We start from the raw sequence: 23,477 nt of genomic DNA, 5'->3' as shown, positions 1-23,477 counted from the left end.
ACCTGTTTTTATTTTTTATTTTCGCCCTGTTGCTTCATATCTTTTCTGAAAAAATCCGAGAACCAACAAATTAAATTGGTGTGGCCTTATCATATTTAATACAAGAAAGTAATGTAACATTCAAGTACATTACATTCATTCAAATATATTAACTGTTACATTCATTAAATATAACAGTTAACAATATACTTTATACAACTGTCATAATACGTCAGCAAAAAAACTGGCAAAAGGGGTAGTTTGCTCAATTAAACTTACATAATAAAGTAGTATTAAATCGTTGTTATTATTATATTTAATACGCCCCGCCCCCACACCTTGTTTTGCCCGTCAACAGTGACGTCAGAGCCAGAAGGGCGTGACTCATTCTACACGTCACGTGACTATCGTTTCCGGCATGGCGGACTGAACTGGGGTGTTCTTTTGACGAGTGAAATCTTCCGAAGTTGCGGTGAGTTTTCCCTCCTTTTAACCACTCCAACACGACCTCAAGGCGCGATCCACGAACTTGAGAGGGTCTTAGAAACCAGACCTCGCGGCGGGTGGGGTGTTGAAAAGTTTTAGCAGCTTTGAGAGGCGTCCTAAATATGGTAATCACCTTGTAGTAGTACGGAGAAGCGATTATGGTTCTACGTTGTTATTCACTAACCGTGACCATGGGCGATTTATTTGCCAGGATTTTGTACTACAAATTACCGTCTTAACACGGTCCAAACTGTCATTATAACTGTCGATTCTACTGCCTAGTATCACAAGGGTCTGTTTTTGTTGGACCGTTACGTCTCAGACCCCTTATTGCCCCGAGGAATCGTCTTTAAGATGGGACGATACGTACCTGCGAGTTTGTCGTTTTGTTTGCACGCTTAATTGCACCATTTAAGGGGGGGGGGGGGTGGCTGACACGTATGAAAACACCTTTGAACTTACAGAATTCTTTTCTAGATGTCTACGTATGCCAAATTTAAGGTGAATATGGAAAAATTTGAGCTGACAACAACAAGGGACGGCCCCCACAGGATTCCCACAGCTGTTTTGGTTTTACTTCCTCAAACTCCGTCCCCAGTGGCTGTAGCTATAAAGCTTTGGCCGCCGCTTATCAAATTTCAAATCTGCACACAAAAATGCGTCAGCAAATTACCAGAAAAACATCATTGCCTCCCAATTGGGATATTTTTTCAGCAACAAGACGCATTATTTAGGAGCTTTTGTATTTAAATTCCGTTTATTTTAAAGATGGGAGTAGATAAAGGATTAAATGACCGAAGATGGGGCTTCTTGGAACCCTGGTCAGGCTAGTACATGTGGTGTTGATATCAGGGGGCAAGGGGCACTAGTCCAACTGAAGGACTTCTGTAAATAATATTCTCCACCTTCGACATTCATAAATAAATAAAACTTTTTTTTGTGAAATCTATATGCCCATTTGGTTGTTAGGTGGTTCTGTTTTTCCTCAAAGCCTATTTAATTACATGGATGTCTGTTTGTACGGACGAAATGCCTACCTGTTTGAGTAAGGTACAAAGGAGGCCAGCGGGTGTGTTTTGAGTGTTTTGTTTGTTTGTGTGTGGGTGTAGCGTTTACTTTCCACCATGCACTTGTAGAACAATAGCCGCATTTACAAATACTGTACAGTTGCTGACTGTATCTCTTAAATTAAAGTTGACCAATGTCTGATCTGCTATTCAAGAAAGAATTCTTTAAAATATTTTTGATATCCAATTTTGTAGTTTTTTTTTTCAGGATAATGAAACCTGGCAACCATAATTTCTCTTAGCCAAGATGCCAGACCCATATATAGCACACTGGGCCCAAAGTAATATCCTGCACACTGGGATATTAATTTGGGCCCAGTGTGCTATATGGGTATGGCATCCAGGCTACCAAATTTCTCAATGGGTCGGGCAGTTTTCGAGTGTTTCGGCTCCAGTTGGCACAGGCCTTGGCAGTCAATTTTCTACTTCTAGCCAGCCTTTCTCACTACTGCAGTCCTGTAGTTTGGATGTATACATTGTGTAACTTGGATGCGAGTCATGGTCAACTTTTCCTTCCTATAGCTTGAGAAAGGGCTGTTAGTACTCTAGCCTGGGTGCCAGATGCACAGCACACAGTAGACCAAAAGTTATCCAGTGTTCACACTGGGTTCAGTTTGGGCCTAATGTGCTGTTGATCTGGTGTAGGGGGTTGGACTTGTACACATGTGGTGACACATCTGGTGTCGATTATGTAACTCCCGGATAAGACCAATAAAGGACAGGGACCCAGTGTCCCTGGGATCAGTCTGCCCCAAGCCGTGGTCGAGTGTGGTCATCTCTATAGCAGCATCTAGCATACATAACACCGGTGGCAGCGGACAGCGCTTTCGAGCGCTCAACCCACGCCATACCGACAATGCCGCCCGACTAGCATCCCTGACCTCGGCTAAGCAGCGATCGACCGCCGCCATCGTTACCATGCTGCCCGATCCGCCAGCCCGCTACCCGGCCACACCGACTCGACCCCTGACAGCCGCCATGCCGCCCGACACACCAGACCGCCGCTCCGTATCCGGCCACACCAACTAAGAGTCCGTCGACGCTGTCGCTTCGTGCCACTACCTCTGTACTAACCTGCCGTGCTCCTGTGAACCAGGCCTGCAGTGAACTTTTTATTTGTCTCAGCCATGCAACCCTGCCCAAGACCATCCATACCGTGCCATGCCGTCACCCTCCGACCCGAGCAGACCGTGCCACGTCGCCGCGTCCCGACCGCCGACCGCCTGCGGAACCCAGCCCGCTGAAGGAGCCCTCGTGTCGCAGACGACCGACCCCATCATGAGTAGGAACTGACTTTCTAACATGACGTGACCTGCTTGATCTTTGCTGCGAACTCTGAGTACTGTATCTCTCTACCCACTGAACTTTCTAAGACCTATGAACTCTTGTGGTGTTGACTTGTTGTTGCACAATATGTAATGTTTTCTATGTTTGCCCTTGCTCGCACGCCTACGGGAAGCGACCAAGCCGCCTTGAGCCTGTGTATCTTTGTGTTACTTGCAAATGATGCTTGCCTAGTAGAAATGCTTGCCTACGGGACGACCCTGCTAGGAAGATCATGTATTAGCCTGTGTGTTGTGTTATTTGCGAATGATGCTTGTCTAGTAGAAACGCTAGCCTACGGGACGACTCTGCTAGGAAGATCATGTATTTTGCGTTCCCGGATCACACTGTCGCTGTGTGACGGTCCGGAAGTCCCCGTACTGCCCCACGCTAGGGAGTACGCGAGGAAATGCGAACTCTGCCGCTGTGCAAGTTCAAATGTGCTGTTTTGTAAGTGAATTGTCACTGTTATGCCTGTTTTTCGTTCATTATTGTGCTCCAAATGTACTGTATAGCAGCGGTCCGTCTTACAAATGTCTTACCCTTACCATCAAATTCCCGGCTCCTAGACCATGCGCACATCTGTTTTTTTTGTCGGCCAAGTTAATTAATAGCATCCTGTTACAGTACTTTATGGACCCATTTCCATTACCATGTTGTTTTTCCGGTGGCAATTATTATCACAGCGGTAACACTTTATATTCATCTTTTTCTTTGACATGAAACGTTCTAGATTAGAATTTAGCCATCTTAGCATTTGTTCTGTTAGTTTGATATAGTTTGATATTAGTTTTTTTTCCACTCTGCATGGTGTCGAGGACGACACCTTTTGTGAAGGGGGGCCAGTGTAGGGGGTTGGACTTGTACACATGTGGTGACACATCTGGTGTCGATTATGTAACTCCCGGATAAGACCAATAAAGGACAGGGACCCAGTGTCCCTGGGATCAGTCTGCCCCAAGCCGTGGTCGAGTGTGGTCATCTCTATAGCAGCATCTAGCATACATAACACTGGCACCCAGGCTATTAGTGCTCTGAGAAATTTCCAAATTGAAGTCTAAGTCCTCTTAGAAACTACATGTAACTCAAGAGTTGTTCTGGGAGGTCTGGTGGTACAATCGGCCCCTTCAATCCTGCTAAGTATCCCTGTGCTTGTGTTGCCTGTAATCAACACAACACAATCCCCTATATCCTGATCCAATCACACTGTTTAGTCAGATCACACCTGTAAGGTTACCTTGGAACCAAAGCCACTGTAAAATTTAATGAAAATTTGGGGCATTAGAGTTACAGTCTTTGACCATGCAATTTTGTTTTTCCCATCTACCATATTTTCTTCAACAAGGATTCCCCCACAACCTATCCACACACCAAATATCATTGGAATCCATCTATCCCTTCTTGAGTGATTTTGTTCACAGACAGACAGACAAACGCTACTGAAAACATTACCTCCGTCAAAAAAGAAGCTTTTTTGATAGAACATCTTTGCCAACATCTACAGATCTACAATTTGACAAAAGTGGTTTACATACCTCATGACCTTGGCTGCGGGGTTGGCCTGCCATGTCTTGTACCTGTGTGTCAAAGAGTCTGGCATTAGTTTGATGTATTTTGACCCAACAGACCTATGCAAGTGCAGGGACATTCAAAAGCATTAAGTTTAAGTTTAGATAAATAGCTCCAACCTTTTAAATTTCAATTGCTTTTTCTAGAAAAATAATGGAGCAGGCGGGCGGAAAAAAAATAAAAACAGGCCTAGGCATCCTATTATAATTATGGCCCAAAATGGTAAGATAGGATCCACACACACCAGGCTGGTACAAAATTTAAACAATGAATTTTGAACTGAATTGCATAATTGAAAGATATAAATGTAACGGTTAACTGTAACAACTAGGAAGAAAAGGACTGTTTTCAACTGTTTGGGGCAAAATATGAGCATTTTGCAGTTGATTCTGAATTTTCATTTTTATTTGCAGATCAGAAAAAATGAAGCGGGTTAATCCGTTAACCGAGAAATTAAATTGGTGTGGCCTTATGTAAAAGACTGCAAGCAAGAGAAGCCCTACAACAGTCGCCGAGATTGGACGCTTTCCATAACAATAAAGGTGGAATCTTGTAGACTGAACTTCACAACTTACCTCAAGAACCCAAGCTCCGGGGGGTTCCCATCTTGGGTGGCGGGCTAACTAGGGAGCCGGCGAAAAGCCAGGTTCAGTCAGGCGAGTACCCCAAGGCTCAACTCAGCAGATGTGCTTGGCAGCCATGTTGTTGTTGTTCCGCGACAAAGAAGGTAGCGGAACACAGTTTTCGATTTCTAACGTTACAGTTCAGGACCCCAAGATGACTCACTTCGACGCGGTATACAAAAACCGAATGTGTTTGAGAAGAACTTAGTTGAAGAAGGTACAAACTACAAAATATCTAGTAGAAACCAAAAAATCCTGGCGGCGTATCTGCTCGTAACGTACACTTTGACCTACTTTGACCTGAACTGCAGCGGACTCACCCGGAAAGCCAGTTGCGTAATACGGGAGCCTGCTATTTATACACAAACTGCAAAACCTTCACAATTCAAATCACACAGTCTCAAACCCGATAAATTTTTTCACCACACAAGACAATTTACATCTGGCTTACGCCCTTATCAGGCTTTCTACCCAGCCTTCAAGAATATTCGCTGCACTACTTTCTATACTCGCGTCACTGCACTCGCAAAGGGCAGCGAATTCGAATACTAAGATTCGAATCTGCAGGTTCGCAAAGAACTTGCCAAAATATTCCATAATACAGGCTCTTTTAGAAATACGAATAATACGGCACAGTTTAATCTGTTACTGGGCAAGAAGGGGTGAAACCTTTGCGGTAAAATCTGTTTAATTCTCTTGTCAACCAGAAACGGTGATGCGGTCTTCTCGACTGGGAACTCCGGTGAGAGATTTGACAGTGTTTCGGCGCTGAAGCTAAAACATATAGGCGTAGAAATGATAGGGGTTTTGGAAACACCGCTTTTTGTAAACAATACATGTTTTCGTATGATAGGGGTTTTGGAAACACCGCTTTTTGTAAGCAATACATGTTTTCGTATGATAGGGGTTTTGGAAACACCGCTTTTTGTAAACAATACATGTTTTCGCATGATAGGGGTTTTGGAAACACCGCTTTTTGTGCAATATATGTTTTCATATGATAGGGGTTTTGGAAACACCCCTTTTTGTAAACAATATATGTCATCATATGATAGGGGTTTGGACACACATGTTTTTGTGATCAATATATATTTCTAAATGATAGAGATTTTGAAAAACGCATTGTTTTATATTCATGTATTGTTTTCAAAATACATATTGTTTATAAAGTATGTATGTTTTTAAGGTATATAAATATATTGTTTTGAAAAGTATATATATATTTTCTTCTTAAGCATATATGTTTTACAATTGTATGTATTTACTATACATATATTGTTTTGAAAAGTATATATATATTCTTCTTAAACATATATGTTTTACAATTGTATGTATTTACTATACATATATTGTTTTGAAAAGTATATATATATTCTTCTTAAACATATATATTTTACAATTGAATGTATTCTAAATATATATATTGTATTTTTGACAGTGTTCCTGCTTCGTAGTGGGTGTAGGGTTTACTTTCCACCTGCACTTGTAGAACAATAGCCGCATTAGCAAACACTGCACAGTGGCTGACTGTGTCTCTATATAAAGTTGACCACTGTCTGATCTGCTTAGTAACATTTTGTAGTTTTTTTTCTTTTTAAGGCCATGTTGTATTTGTATTATATGGATGACATCCACATGCGCACGTAATTTCGGTCCGTTTACCAAAAAAAAAAAAAAAAGTTTTCAACCATACTGTAAATCGTCCAAAACAGTTGCAAAATGAGCAAAAAGACATACCGTAAGTTGCAAAAAATGATACCACTGTCGTAGAATGCCAAAATCAAACCCAAAAAAGACGAAAATGTAAAGAAATGAATTTGAAGAGTAGATTATTCGCCAAACCATACTCTGTGTCATTTGTTCAACCTTCAAAACCACGTAGATTTCATAATGAAAGCAACTTTTTTTTTTGGCCAAACTTTTTTTTTATTCGCACGCTCGCATCAGTTTTGGGGTTCCCAGAGGATGTCATCCATATAATCAAATCAACATGGCCTAATAGGATAAAAAAAAGAAACCTGGCGACCATTCTCTTAGCCAAGATGCCAGACCCATATATAGCACACTGGACCCAAAGTAATATCCTGCACACTGGGATATTAATTTGGGCCCAGTGTGCTATATGGGTATGGCATCCAGGCTACCAAATTTCTCAATGGGTCGGGCAGTTTTCGAGTGTTTCGGCTCCAGTTGGCACAGGCCTTGGCAGTCAATTTTCTACTTCTAGCCAGCCTTTCTCACTACTGCAGTCCTGTAGTTTGGATGTATACATTGTAACTTGGATGCGAGTCATGTTCAACTTTTCCTTTTCCTTTCTATAGCTTGAGAAAAAGCTGTTAGTGGGTGCCAGACACCAAAAGTCATCCACTGGATACATTGGGCCTAGTGTGCTGTGGATCTGGCACTCAGTCTCAGGCTATTAGTACTCTGAGAAATTTCCAAATTGAAGTTTAAGTCCTCTTAGAAACTAACTTACTCAAGAGTTGTTCTGGGAGGTCTGGGGGTCCCATAATCGCACAATCGGCTCCTTGAGTCCTGCTAAGTGTGCCTGTGCTTGTGTTGCCTGTAATCAACACAACACAATCCCCTATATCCTGATCCAATCACACTGTTTAGTCAGATCACACCTGTAAGGTTACCTTGGAACCAAAGCCTGCTTTGGCTTAGCTTGGTGATGTGTGAGCTCCGAAATAGATGTTGGAAAGGAAATTTAAAAGCAGAATGTTTTCTTGTTGCCCGTTTTTGAGGGCCTGCATAGGGCCCCGGGTAGTGATTATGAATTAAGCAAGTTACAGCTTATGTGCTGATTATGAATTCCAACGATTTTACAACGCAGCTGCCTTCGGATTACAAAGACTATAAAGGCCTGATTATGCCTTACAAAAAAGGGAATGCAGGCCCTCATTTTTCTGCATACAGGTGCATACCAAGAAAATCTTTTGGATACAAGTTCAAAATACCTGAACACCAATGTACCAGTACTGTACATAAAAAGCATATAAGCCTCCCAAGACTTGGTGATTCAAAAAGAAGAAGAAGAAGAAAAAAAAAAGAACAGCCTGTTAAGAGTCCATCCCAACATAGAAAACTGAACAATTTTCCAAGATCACTTCAGTAACGTTAGAACATCGCTGACCAGACTGCCCATGGTTTTCTAATAATAGAAAACCACAGTAGCCATTTTCATCAAATTTATGTCAGCTTGACTCAATTAATTATGTAGGACAGTTTTTTTTTATCTAGATTGATAACAGGTGTAATTGATACTATAAAGTCATTTTGTTCATGGTTGAAACAAGGTACTAGTATTATAAAATTGGAAAACAAACTCATATTCAAAGAGTCATGATTTTGAATAAAGCTACTGCATATATTTGAAAATTTTTGTGCTTGATAGAAGGTACAAGTAGTTTCATTTGGTAAAAAAACAACAGGTAAATGATCCCTTCTCATGCAAAAGTAAAAATTTCTCTCTACTTATACAATGAAATAGTGTAGAAATTACTAGACTTTGGAAAATTGTATGCTTCAAACTCATAGATTCTATCACATCCATTTAGCGTTGTATTGATTGAAAAATAACATGTTGTATCCAGGCTTCCACCCAAAGTGCTTCTGACAAAAACTCCTTTGTTCCAAAGTTCAGGGACACTGCCCAACAACATGGGATTTTGCTGAAAGGAGAAAAGGAACAAAGAGAATGGAGAATTTGTATGGAACATGTTGCCCTGTGTATTCCCCTAAGTTTCCAGTGTAAAACAGTGTTAGGCCACACCAATTTAATTTGTTGGTTCTCGGATTCGCCTCTTCGTTTTTTTCTGATTTGCAAAAAAAAAAAAAAATTGATTCTTTTCCTGAATCAACTGAAAAATGCTCATGTTTTGCCCCCCAACAGTTGAGGAAAGTCCTTTTCTTCCTAGTTGTTACAGTTTTCCCATCTATCATTGCAGTGGTTTGATTAAAAGTTCAAAATTCAATGTTTAAATTTTCACCCAGCTTTTTGTGTTGACTTCATGGCTCATTTCATAGCATTTAAGCCTATAATAGGATGCCTAGACCTGTTTTTATTTTTATTTTTTTTCGCCCTGTCGCTTCATATTTTTTCTGAAAAAATCCGAGAACCAACAAATTAAATTGGTGTGGCCTTAATATGGTTTCATTGGGATCTGTGATGCCTCCTCAGGTGTTTCTATTCTTAATGGCCTATCCAAGAAACAGAAGACCCATACAGCACGTATTTCTGAGTAGTAGCACTGAGTTGGTTTGGCCCAACTTTCAGGACAATTATTCTGACTTCCTGTTGCGGGCTGCAGCTTCCCTTTTTTAAACCCAACTGACTGTGTGGGATTGGGGGTTTAAAGGGATCTGGTGAGGCAGAACCTTTTTCCTTGTGGTTAGAAATGCCACAAATGACCTGTCGGCAGTGAGATATGGCATTCCCGATAACCTTGTATGACCTTGAAGTACAAAATGTCAACATGCAGGTGGTGTACATAATACAGAGACCAGCTTTTGTTAGCGAATTGTAAAGACAGTAAAGAATTGTGAGGAATTTTTTGGTGTTTCAGTTTCAGTAATGAAGGAAAAAGGGATGTAATGTAAAGATAAAGCAATTTTTACATATTATCAATGTTTTCAGACTTAGATTAGAAAGTAATTTTGTCTGTATATTTCCTCTTTTCCCTGTTCACAAATTTGTCCTTTGTCTGTGGTTCCCATAGGACTGTTCCATCGAAATGAAGGGGTGGCATGGTCACGCCTGAATTTTTCTCTTCAGGAAACTAAAAGGGAAGGATGAGTAAGGGAGCAATATCTTAATATGGCAAGAAGGGCTTCAATTACCGGTAACGTTAAGAATATGAGTCATGACAAAATTGAATATAGACACTTCCTCATCAACATTTAATGATTTATCAAGGGAAACTCACAAATTCAAGATGGAACATTTCTATATGTTTTCCCAAACATTGCTAATTAGGCTCCAAAAAGGTTAGAACTGGTCATGAAGAAATCAAATACAGACACCCCTCATAAACATTTTAAGGTGAAGCTTACATGTACAACAGATGGAACAAGAGAACTTTTTGTATGTTATGTCTCAAGCATCGCTAATATTTCCCAAACATTGGGAGTTGGAGCTGTTATACTTATCGGGTAGTTCAGAGAAATGGAGAGGATGTCCCACACCAGTGGTCTTGCTGATTTTACTGACAAGATCTGACATGTCTGATGCCCGAAATGGTATCTTATTGCAGGAAATATAGCTTGACTGAGCAAGCTTGGCAGTTATCCATGGGTAACTCTCCCAGCCCAAGCCATGCCTGCATTTCTGCCACAAACCACTAGCTGGCAGTATATATCTGTTGATGTTATATGATACTAGTATATTATGTTACAGGTTTGTGAATTTTTCTGTTATGATTTTGCTCTCGTCCATGAGTGCCGCCATGTTTTTCCCATCATGCTAAGGGAACATTGTATGATGGGAAGAAGTATCGCCATTTTAACATGACAGAAACGAAACATGGGGACCCGAACATGGCAATGTGTGATGCATTTTTTGTTGTTGTTGTTGTTGTTGACCATAATGTGGAAAGTGATTTGTTGTGGTCTTTTTTTTTTAGGAAATGCAACTGAAACCCTCCGCTAGGCGAGCTTGGCAGTTTCCTCACCAGTCCTTTCACCAATCAGGATGACCAGGAGGGAGAGGTCAACGGTTAAGGCCATGCAAGGACATACCTACATTCCCATCATCCTTTGTATTCTAGCTGGACTACAAACAACAAATGCCTGTAAGTGTTTCATGGTCAGTTTACCTGACAATTTCACAGCAGTACAGGAAATTCTCAAATTGATTTCACTTTTCCTGGGTACACAAGAGCACTGAGAATACACACAGTACATAGAAATGTTTTAGACCTTTCTTCAGTGTTAATGTGTTCCATTGTTTGACATCATTTTTTACCCTTTCTAGCATCCCTAGGACTAGCGTGTACTGTGTGCAGTGACACCCACCCAGGTTCTAACATCACCTGTACCTGGAACACTCAGCCGAATGTTTCCTACTCATCCTTCTTCAAACTGCAGTTTGGAACTGCATGTTCAAGGTAAAGGCAGCTAGCCTGAGTGTCAGCCTTGTTAGCTTTCGTCCGCTCCCCAAGATCCGCTCCACGTATCTAGGGGAGCGGCTAAAAGGCAGTATCCTACATTTGACTAGTATTAGCCTGGATGCCAGACTGTTGTCAGGGCCAGTACGCATACAGGCCAGTCCTTCAATTAGATTCTAAGGCTAGAAGTGCTAATGGTACAATTTCCTTGACCCTGGAGCCGAGGAGCTAGCCTGTACACCGGCCCTCTGATACGTAGACTAACATTTCAAAAATATTTCCATCAATGAATTCTGTATGTGTCTGTCCATTTCAAATGTATCTGTATTAAAATTTTTAAGTAGTGTTTTTCTTGTACCCACTTTTCACGGTGGTAAAATCTAGGCTGCAAAGTTCCCACATGTCATAGAACCCGAACTGTGTTCGATCGTGTTCGATCTGGGGAATTCGAATCGAACCCGCGTTCTATTTCGGGGTCACCTGCGGTCATGTACTATAAAGCGGCAAAACAAGCCTTTCTACATCCGTGCATTGCAACAGATAAAAAACAACACTTTTCTATAGATACAAACAGTTTCCTGGACAGTACATGTCCGCTATTATTTTTGGTGGACATGTAACATATAGCGAAGCTACTGTCGTATCCTTGAGTGACCTTGAATACTGTAATGATTCTTTACACCAGTATGAATAACACAATGCACACTTTCTGGCGATATGACATGTCTCCAAAACTCGTTCAAACCTGGAAACATGGAGAGTCAAACATACCCCATTTACGGCTCAAAATGACTGTAACGGTTGTCCCGAAAATCGTGTTTTAGGGATTTTTGAAAAACGGCCTCAATTTTGAATTATGGATAATTTAGTGAGAAAAATGTCAAAAAATGCCATTTTTACACCAATATGTCGACAAAAACTAGACTTAAAATCAGAAATTAAAAAATCCCTAAAACACGATTTTTTGTCTTATTCCTAGTCTGCGAAAAATATAAAAATCGGGGATCTGGGGTAATATACGTAGCCAGGTTTGAACGATGTTTGCCTAAAAACGTGATATGACTTGTGCTCGGAAACCCGAAAATAATCGTCTTTCTGAGCGAAATTTTAAAAAATCATTGATTTAACATAAAAAGCTAACATTTAAAGGATGTTAAGACGATAATTTCATTTTAATTTGACGAAATTTACCCCTAAATATTATTTGTGTATTTTCAAATATTTTACGGGTAGTCGAAAACAGGCCAAAATAGCGCATTGTAACCCGATACCTTTTCGAACGCGCATAGCAATGGGAAAGAATGCCGTAGTGACAGACCGCCGTGTTTCTCCAAGAAATTATACTTTTGAATAAGACAACTTGTCTGTATATTGTGTCAAACTCATGTTCAGATGCTATTTCATATTTCCTGTCTATCCTTTGTCTTCTTTGTAACCTATTGTTTTGTACATTGCAACCAGTAAAAAGTTTGTTCTGTGTTGTTTTTCAGTTATACCTCATGGCAAGTATGTAGCAGCTCGTCAGACGGCTCATGTGAAATCCCCTTTCTTGACTGTGAATCCACGTTCGACCGGTTTCAAGTGAAGGTGGAACCGTCCAACTCAGAGCCCCAAACAATCAGCTTTTACAAGAGTGACATTGGTAAATACATGTGACTTGCTATCCCTCTGAACCACAATAATGGCATTGGAAACATGGGTATACAGTGGTCAAACCTGTATTGGTGATCATCTCTACATAAGGACCTCCTAGCTACATGTATAGATGTACAGAGAAACTTGTACAAGTGACCACCCCTACATAAGGACCACCTAGCTATTGATGTACAGCCAAACTTGTACCAGTGACCACCTCTACAGAAGGACCACCTTACCATTGATATAGTCAAACTTCTACTAGTGGCCACCTCTACATAAGGACCACCCAGACATTGTTGTATAGTCAAACCCGTACATAAGGACCACACCATTATGTATGTACGTATATTGCCCTTTAATTTGCCTATGCAGCAACACCCCCCTCACCACCGCATTGGTGTGGTCCAAAGGAAAGGCAAGAGCCTCCTCAGCATAGCAATAATGTTGAAGGAATCCGCGCAGTGGGAGAGTCCAAGTTTCGTGGGGTCCGTGGATCTAATTGCTTACGCTCCAGGCCATGGCTTGAGCTGCTTGAAATAGGTAACAGAGGTTTGGAGTCGGGGTGTTCCTTTCCCAAGGTGGATTGTCTCTCCCCCCTAGCTGTCAGGCCTTGGTTACCAGGGTGCTATTTTCCAATAACTACATGAAGGTATCTAATACATGGGCATGGCGCACAGACTCAACCTCCTGTTGCCACTTGGAGGTACTGCAGGGTGTGAAATGGACTAAAATGAAGTGAAATAGGAAGAAATATGAAGCAAAGCAACAAAGCTCCATTTCAGTCCATTTCTTTATTCGTGACACCAAAAAGCAAACCTTACACTATACACAGCAGGGACCTTAAATGTCATTCCACTTTGCTCCTTCTTGCACCCTTAATACATGGACAGGAGAGTTCCTAGCATTCAGCTCTTCTCTTCTTCTCTTCTACACTCAAAGCAGTGGGGCTTAAGACAAGAAATGGCAATGGAAGGTTGGCTTACACAACGGACCCGTCACACAGCCACTGTCTGACTCAGTGAAATGCTTCATTTATTTGACCTTTTCTGATGTTTTTTGTCCTTCCACAGTCAAACCCCTTCCCCCGGAAGATCTGACTGTTGAGGCTAACAGCAGTACACAGCTGACAGTGCGGTGGAGGATGCATGAGTGTACAGATTTGGGATTCAACACCTACACTTGTCAGGTCGAATGTACCTCACCGCAGAACATAACCATGGTTAGTGAAGATTTACATTGTACTTTTGTGTAGTTATCAATTATGATTTTTGCCACAGTCATACAATGGCCAGGAAGTAGAAAAATGGTAATGACTATTTATGATATAAATAAAGATCTATGACAGAATGATATAATATTAATAAGAGGATGTAAAGGTATTTGAAAATTGCTTCTTACTGTAAAATTGCCTTCCTCACAGGATATAGGGATTTTCTTTTAAACCACCAAATTTGTCTCTTACCTTGCTTACGTTTTGGTGGTATCAGACACCTTTCTAAGAGCTTCTGACTGGAGTTCTGCTGTAAAAGTGCCACCTACATCGGCTACATATAGCGACAAGAAGCAGAACTCCAGTCAGAAGCTCTGACGAAGGTGTCTGATAGACACCAAAACATAAGCAAGGTAAGAGACTAGTGATGCATACCGGTTCATCACTGGACTTGGATCCGGACTTGTAAGAATGTTTAGGTTCAAGTCCAAAAAAACCTAAAAGTCAAGAACCGAGTCCGGACTTATTACCATAAAAGACCATTTCACATACCCCTTTTCTTTCCAAACCACCTAAAACTTTCCGTAGATTGTAAAGTCTTTGCTGCAAAATGAAGAAAACATTGCTATCAGGCATCGTCAAGTACCGGCCTCCATGTTGTGTGGCCAAAGTTTCACCCAGACAACATTGCAATGTTGCCAACATGCAATTTTGTATATGCCATGGGTTTAGGTCCTGACCTGTCCGGAACTGAACCTAAACCTCTGGACTTGAATCCGGACCTGAACCTGAAATTGGGTTTAGGTATGCATCACTATAAGAGACAACATTGGTTGTGTCAAAGAAAATCCCTGTGTCCTACCAGCCTGATGAAACTATTTTCGGATGCTTTCCTTACAGACATCAGATGCTGAAGTTGACTTTCGCCCAGGAAGTTCCTCAAAGGACTTGCAGCGCCTGAGTCCTTACACACGGTACAGGGTCCGGGTCAGGTGTAAGCCCTTACATGTAGGTCTTTGGGGCGACTTCACAGACACAGTGGAAGCACGAACTCATGCTGAAGGTAAAGATACTGACTTGTATATTTGTGTGTTATGTCATGTATTTTTGTGTTGTTGTTTTTTTATATGACACAACGGGTTGTTTATTTATTCTCTATCTTGTTTACTTGCAGTGTGTTTTTCATGTATGTTTAGGGCACCACTGTATTGCAGTTAACAAGATTGTGTATTCTGACTTTAAAACTAGAATAATAAAAAGATTTTATATAGTAAAAATGTTCTTTTTCCTGCTTTTTTTTCTCAGCCCCCTCACGTGGCCCTGTTGTACAGACACCTGAAGATGTTTGGTTAGACTACAGAAAAGGGCTCAGAAATGTCACCCTGGAGTGGGAGGTAATGTCTCAGACCTCATCTCCCTTCTAGCTTACTTGCTTACTTATCCTCTTCATCCCTTGTGAGACAACTTTGTTGTTGTTGTTATCCTTGCTTAATGTCTAATACATCGCTAGACCTGGTCTCTTAGTTTTTGTTTTTGCTTGGTTCAGTTCAGAGTCAAAAAGTCTCTCTAGGTATTTAACTCTTGGTGCCTTGACAACTCACTTCATCCCTAGTGAGTCCCCACACAAACATATGGCAAGATAGAAGTTTTTTCTTCTATCTGGGTCTGTCCTTGGCTACCTCTTTTGCTGATCACCAGGATAGTCCCATGTCCACCAGGTCACCCGTCACAATTCTTCTGCAGGTGGTTTTGGGTCTGTCTCTAGCTGTTCCTAGCTGCACCACTGGAAAAAGAATCTAGCTTTTTGCTCAAGTGCTAAAATCTTTAAATCTCTCTAAATCTTTTCGTCAAGTGAAAAAGGGTGCCTCAAGTTAACCAGGATTTCCTTCCTCAAGTCCTAAAATCTTGAAATATTCTGCAAATAAGATTTTCCTAAGTTTTTCCTCTAGTTAAGGAGGATTTCTTTTTTGTCACCAGGCTTTGTCAACAGTAGATTCCAATGGAGTCCTTCAGGGATATCACATCAGAGTCCAGGACGTGAGAACTGATGAGGTTATGGAGTTGACAGTGAACGACAGCGGTGCCCAGACATACACCCGCACTCTGGGTCACCTGAAACTGTCGGGATACCGAGTAAACATCACGGCTTATAACGAAGAGGGACACTCACCACCAACCTCACGCATCATTCCAGACAGAGCAACAAGTGAGTTAATTGGCTACTGGTTTCAGTCAGGTTTTGGGATTGAGTCTATGCCAACCATTGATTTCCTAATCCACATTTAGCAGTTTGTTCATTGTAGCCTGGGTACCATCCGGATTTTGCTTCGCTACGCTAGAATTTTTTCACTGCTGTGTTCATTGTAGAAAACTGCTATTTGTGTTTACATTTACATATTGGTAGATATGAAAACATGGAACTCTCGTTTCTGTCAATTTCTCCTCATTGGACAATTTGCTTTAATGGTTGTTGGCCTTCTACAGATTTTTTTACAAAATAATTTTTTATTTTACAAGATAACTACACAAACGAAAAATTCTGTTCCTTTTCTTATAGGGCCGGACCCTCCAAGAGACCCCGTTGCCTTGACAACGAGTGACAACAACCTTCAGTTGTCATGGCAACCACCAGCAGAGGTCGGAGGCATCGAAGCGTACGTCATCCTCTGGTGCGAGTTGGAAACAGATGCATCCTGTTTAGGGCAGGAGAATGACAAGAGTGTTAATGGGAGTGAGCTGTCTGTCTCCCAGCAACAGCTCGGCGACAGCTGGCGACCTCTGACCCGCTATAGGTTCGTGGTGAAGGCAGAGAATTCTGCAGGACAGAGTGGGGCGTCGACGGCAGCCATTGGCTATGTTCAACAAGGAGGTAAGGAGGCATCTTTAACTGTCATATAGTTAAACATGTACATGTGAAATGGAACAAATGAGACTCCGAGATACCTGGAAGATGTTTCAGATCGACTTAACCATAGTTTATGTTTGGCACAGTTGATATTATTTACATTTGAACTATATGTAAAATTGTTGTGCAATCTAGTTGATCATATCAGCTATTTGAAATCCTTCTGACACCGTAAGGTTTATACGGCGGTGCCCATCTCCTCTATAGCCCTTGGGCCTCACAGTTATACATGGGCTAGTCCACTGTTTTGTGTAAAGACATACTGATTCGTGTACTACATATGATTGGGAGCATTAAATTGAATGTTTTTTTTTATGTTGCCAGTGCCGTCCTCCCCGCCCCAGAATGTGACAGTCCAGGCTGAAACCTCCACATCACTGCTGGTGAGCTGGAAGCCACCACCTCTCCAGGACAGGAGGGGGGTCATCACCACATACAGGGTGTATTACTACGTCACACCGACTATCAGTGGACAGCAGATGGCTACAGGTTTGTATCAGTTGTCTGTATCTGTATTAGTACACCATTACCTTCATAGACTGTTACACAATCGGTAAACAATTTCATCTGGTTTGTAAGAGACTCCTTCATGTATAAGAAGGTTTTTTAAGTCAATAAAACGAGTGGTTCGGTGTAACGAAATGAGCTTAAGAAATCTGTGCTTTATTAGTACATTAAAAGGCAAACTTGTGGACTTAAACAAAATTTCAAGTATAGGTGTAGATACAGCAATTTCTTTGTAGACCTATACTTAAATCCTATGTATGTACCCACATGTATACCTAAAATATTTGGGATTCACAGCTCTAGTTACCAGTAGCTCATAAACATTTTTTACATTTTTTGTTCTTCAGCAGTTGAGCAGAATGTAACAGTGAGGATCCCAGATGACTCCCAGCCTGTACAGTTCTCCCTGTCAGAGCTGAAACCGTTCACATACTACACAGTCAGACTGTCAGCAGTAACGTCACAGGGGGAGGGCGACAAAACTCAGCCTGTTGGCGCGAGGACCAGGGAGGCAGGTGGGTTACACTATGCAAAACTTGTTTTGTTTTACCCTCCAATCCATGAGTGCCGCCATATTGATTTGTCACGGGTCAGCCATCTTGGCTCTTATCAGCTGACAATCATAGAATGTCTCAGCCAACCAGTCATAAGTCAATTTTGGAAAGCCCTGCATCATCATTGATTATTCACTCTATTTAGCTGGAAATAGTATTCTTTTGTCACCAATGCATCTGATATTTTTATTCTTGAATGTGTGAATGTAATTCTGTCAGAGTCATGTTTTCCAGCTTTTCTCAGTAACTGTAGTGTAGCTGATTGTAGTTTGTGAGTTAACACACATACCGGTAGTGATATTTGAGTTAATGCATATTGCAAATTCTCTTTGTTTCTAGCTCCAAGTGACCCACCTTCTGATGTGCGAATTTACAATGTCAACGTGAACAATGTGACCATGTCCTGGACACCCCCATCTCAGCCCAATGGAATCATCCGTTATTACATCATCAAGTATGGAGACAACACCACCTCAACAGAGGGAAACCACACAGCCTTCATTTTAGAGGGTCTGGAAGGAGGCACTAACTATGCCATACGAGTACAAGGTTGTACTGCGGCAGAAACCCCATGTGGACCCTTTTCATCGGCACAGAATGTTGAAACTAAAGTAGGAGGTATGTGAATTAAAGTTCAATTGTTTATATCATTTTGGTTTTGCTATTTGTCTATCTCTCTTATGTACAGTGTACAGTAAACTTAGTAAAGGATGCTGAAAGATCTTACCTTCAAATGTAAATTCTATTTGTAGAAAAATTGTAAGTATAGGTAATATAATGATCCCATAACCCTGCTTAACTTGATGAAATCTTGGTGAAAGAAACAAATGAGAAATAGGAAAGGAAATGCAAGAATTTGAACATCCTGGTCCCAGTCTCTTATTGGTTGAACAGTGGTGCAGTTACTTGATTGACAGCCAGGATATTATGGTCTATTGCACACAGCATATGACATTGTAGTTATGTAAGACTTGCTTTGACGATGTTTAATTTTTCAGTTCCTGGAGTTGTGCAGAATCTGTTGGCAGAGTTTGAGCCCACAAGCGGCGATGTCAGTGTCTCCTGGACACCGCCTGTGCTGAAAAACGGACGGGACATCACCTACGTGGTTTCGTACGGACGGAAGGACATTAGCAGGAGTGACAACACTGCTGTCACCACCAGTACAACACACTGGACCAGCAACAAGCCTGCGAGCACTTGCTCTGATGGACTGGAGCTTTCGTTCATGGTCCATGCACGGACAAGGGACCCAGTAACTGGACAGGTGTTTGATGGGCCGAGTTCAACCGTGTACCTGTCTTGTGATGACAGACCAGGGACTGCACCCTCTTCTGGTGGTAAGGCCTGTTTGTTTGTTTTTTCTGTGAAAAATATCTCATGCCGAGGGGTGCAAAAATGCATAATTTTTTCTGTGAGCTGCCACAAGAAATGGTCTTGCTGGATAGTGGAGAACAATCCTTTGTTATGCAAAATAACAGTGCAAAAGCTCTCATGTACAGAAGAATTTATCACTTGTTCTAAATCAATAGGCAAAATAGAACTTCTGCAAGTCAGTACATGTCAAAGCTTGTATCATTGTGCCTAAAACTATTGTACCTAGCCAAAGTTCCAATCTTGAACATGAATATGGGCAGTCTAAAACCTTCATCAGCAAAATACAGCTTTGTATGTTTTTTTTTGTACTGAACGGCTTCTAACCTAAAAACTTTCTAATCTGTTTCAGACATGCACAGAGCCAGGCTGACGTTAGAAGCTAAAGTTGGGATCATACTAGCTGTACTTGTAGCCTGTTTGGTGGGTATAGCTGCACTGGTGCCCCAATGCAGGAAAATGTAAGTCAATTATACAGTATAGATAAAGATTATTTTTAATATTCGGTTGCCTTGCAAATCTTGCTTCTTTTTACATCTTATTATATTCCAATTGTGAATTCAAGGGTGACACAAATCAAATTTTTGTTGCTCAACAGTTGCTCAGAAGGGGAGGGGGGGCTAAGTACTGAGGTTTAAGTTTAATTCCCATAACACTGCTTTCTTAATCCTGTATTTTGCAGCATTAGCTTTTATTGTAAAGCAAACTCTAGTGCAATGAACTAAACTCTTTGTAAGGCTTGGAATTACAAAAGATTTAAAACTCATATCTTTGATACTTCTGTGTCGTTTGCAGGTATAAGAAGACCAAGACTAATGTTCCAGGCCCTGCAGACTTCATCTCTGACCCTAACCAGGTAAAAAAAAGTACATTCTTCCTCAGTACCTGTATTATGTGTATTTGAAACACCACAGTCTCCAAATCATTGTGTACTTGAATATTTTGTTGGGACTTGTAATCATTGACTTGTAGCAGTTAAGCTCAGGAAACTAGAAGTATATTTGGTGAGTGCAGATTTGTAACTTTTTTGGAGCCTCTTTGACTGGCTAAACTTATGTGTTAACTTTTTTCTTACTTTCATTTTTGTTTCAAAAAGATCAGACAAGGATGATCATATTTCAGTTTTGTACCTTGTTGGTGGCCTATGACGAAACATTAAGTCATCACAACAGTTAAGCCAAATGATAGAAGAATCAAATTGAAGATCCATACATGTCAATGTAGAAGAAAAAAAAAACTAAACATAATTTCTTGTGACTGCTCAGGGTACGTACTACACCATTCCTGATGGGCCCCAGACCCTGAACAACCTCCAGATCATCAGCGAACAGTCGGGGAAGACTCCCGAGGTCCTGGACGACTTCAGCAAGCTTCGGGTGGAGAGGCAGTGGTCCCACGACTCTGCATTCGGGTCTGATTACGGCAACAACAACGTCGACTTAAACCTGGCCGAGAAAAAGGCCCACTACTCCGTTGGCGGCAGCAGCAGTGGCTACAGCGATGTATCGGATGAGAACGCAGCCCTGCAACCAGACGCGAGCAAGGAGGAGAATTCACTTTCAAACAATCAAGAAGGTGATGTGGCGGACTATTCTAAGCTTGCTGACGTAGACGGTAACTTCAAGGACTTGAAAGTCAACTACGTCAAGCAGGACTTGAAAACAGTGAGCCCAAAAGGCTCAAAGTCGTCTCTAGATAATCTAGCAACGATAACAGACTATTCCAAGGTGGCAGGAAAAAAGCCATAGAAAGGATTTGGACGTCAACTACGTTCGAAACACAGGAACAAGTGGGAACAAGCCTAAAGACGTCCACAGAACTGAAGAATCAAGCCGTAAGCATGCAGATATTCCTTATAGGGAAAGTCCAGTTCCGCCCAAGTGTAAGACAGTTGATCCAGACAGTGTAGTTTATGTTACAGTATAACTGAAACAGCCTTTACTGAGGGGTTAACAGGATTTTCTTGCACGTAAAACTGAGCATTTGCACGCCCAGAGTTTGTTGCTTAAGGGATGAGATACCTTTATGGAATAGACTTGCTTGAGAAGCAGAAGAAGCAAGTTTTTAAATTTGAAAAGGCACTGTAGTTTGTGGAAAAGTTCATTGTAATCAGGTGACAGATTTGGTCAGTGTAAAGATGTCATGAGCAGAGCATATATGGGTTGTTTAAACCCCATATTCTAGCACTTTAACTGTAAATTCATGGAACCTATCTTTCTGCCTGTAAACCCTTTCTCCACCTAAAAGCTGGCAACCGGACAAACAGATACACAAACCCACAGCTCCGCCACCCAAAACAATACTGTACACAGAAGTAATTACTTGTAGCATGGCACCTACACACACTGTAGGCTAGCCCAACGGACATCATGATCTAAAAGTTCCTCATATATACAATGTAGTTAGAACCGTATCCAAGAAAACCTTTGTCTACTTCTATGACAAAGAAATAACTTTTTGCATTTCAAAACATTCTGACAATACCATTCCATGCTTAGATACGCACTGTATCTACATGTATTTAGATTCCCATTAGTACTGAATTCTGACAAGAGAAACAATGTGAAGGGATACTTCATTTACAGCATTTTGGTTCTGAATTCAGGGTATATCATCACTATACATGTACCTATCGTAATTTTGTAGTCCAGCTGAAGCCAATATTATTAGAATATTACTGGTATTTCAGTAGTTGAGAGCTAAAATATCGTAAACATGTACCAGTAGCTATTAGAGCTAACATGAAGTAGAATTGTCCTGAAGCAGGGTAAATCAAGGGCTGTCTAAATGGTAGCAGGTTTTGGTAAGACTGGAAGTGATTGCATGTAATTGCTGTGAAGAGTTGTTTTATTAACAATGCATGTTTCTTCTGTATATATACATGTATAATGTAATCATTTAATGGTTTTAAAGCCAGCACAGGGATAGCTGTAATTTGTTTCTGTCAAGCTTATTGTGTAATGGTATAAGAAGCTTCTGTATTCAGCAACCAGTGTTTTTTTTTACATCTGACGTTTCAGTGATTTGTGTCTACTACTGTCAAAAGGGCAAAACAACAGATGACTGAGATGTAAAAAAAACACTGGTTGTTGAAAAAGAACTTTCTTATACAGGCTCTTGCCAACCTAATGAAATTATACAGGGTCTTGTGTAATGTTTTCGCTCCGTTACAGAATTTCCCCCATTTTCAGACCGTTCTGGCTAACCTCAAAGTTGTGAGAAAAGAACAAACTGCCTTTAGGTTATGAATTCATATGGAAACTGAATAGCAAATGGTTGACCATTAAAACTATAGCAAAATAAACTGCCTTATAACAATCATGGTTACAAACAATTTTGAAATTTCAGGGGCTTTTACGAACTATGTTTCATACACTGGAATCAGTTACTATGATACTAAAAAAAGATAAATTGTACATGCTAAAATGCATGTACTGATATGGAAACAGAATTAGCAAATGGTTCAACATTAGAACTATAGCAAACTGCCTGTAACAATCATGGTTATATACAAACACTTGTGAAATTTCAGGGTCTATTCTGACTGTTCATGAACTGTGATCAATTACTATGTGATACTAAACAATGTTGGATGACTAATTGTACATACTAAAAATTCCTATATATTTTTGTGATCAATTGTGTTTTGTGTGAATCCCGTTGTTGTTAGTCACGTGTCATTTTGTGATGCACAAATTTGCCTATGGTGCAATTTCAGTGTGTATTGATGTTCGTACTTGCATATACAATGTATCAATCAATGAAGACGTAAAAAAATCTAAATCATGTAAAATATAGGTTACCTGGAGTTTTTAGGCCCCAAAGAAGACAGAAAATGAAAATATTTGGAAAGACAGATATTTTCTTTACGGTCCAGTTTATTGATTATGACATAAAATGATTTTAGTAGCATGAAAAACATGTTTAATGTAGAAAAATGAAATCATAAATCATTTGGTACATGTATTTTGAAAAATTAGGGAAAGCCTATGAGCTGAGCCCGAGGGTTGTATATATAAGCATGGCAATGTCCTTACAAACCATAGTCTCTGTTCAGGGGACTTATACATCTGTGCATGTACATGTGAATTCGCAATTGCTAAGTTAACAAATTACGTGTACTATGTGAAACTTG

General features: G+C 40.7%; 1 protein-coding gene across 1 annotated transcript; it reads left to right on the top strand.

The window, feature by feature from the left end:
• Positions 1 to 362: 362 nt before the first annotated feature.
• Positions 363 to 23,282, top strand: LOC109475272 (receptor-type tyrosine-protein phosphatase delta-like). Its single transcript, XM_019775874.1, is given in 17 exon segments — positions 363 to 451; positions 10,672 to 10,839; positions 11,022 to 11,154; positions 12,645 to 12,796; positions 13,863 to 14,011; positions 14,903 to 15,065; positions 15,308 to 15,396; positions 15,980 to 16,208; positions 16,560 to 16,871; positions 17,232 to 17,396; positions 17,765 to 17,929; positions 18,308 to 18,586; positions 18,967 to 19,308; positions 19,695 to 19,803; positions 20,138 to 20,198; positions 20,608 to 21,074; positions 21,076 to 23,282. Coding segments are annotated over 16 exon segments (3,108 nt in total). The 5' UTR covers positions 363 to 451; positions 10,672 to 10,739; the 3' UTR covers positions 21,269 to 23,282.
• The last annotated feature ends 195 nt before the right edge of the window (positions 23,283 to 23,477 follow it).

Source organism: Branchiostoma belcheri, unplaced genomic scaffold (assembly GCF_001625305.1).
Source record: "Branchiostoma belcheri isolate BF01 breed outbred unplaced genomic scaffold, Haploidv18h27 scaffold33, whole genome shotgun sequence".
Taxonomy (NCBI): Eukaryota; Metazoa; Chordata; class Leptocardii; order Amphioxiformes; family Branchiostomatidae; genus Branchiostoma; species Branchiostoma belcheri.
This window is presented reverse-complemented; position numbering and strand designations above follow the sequence as displayed.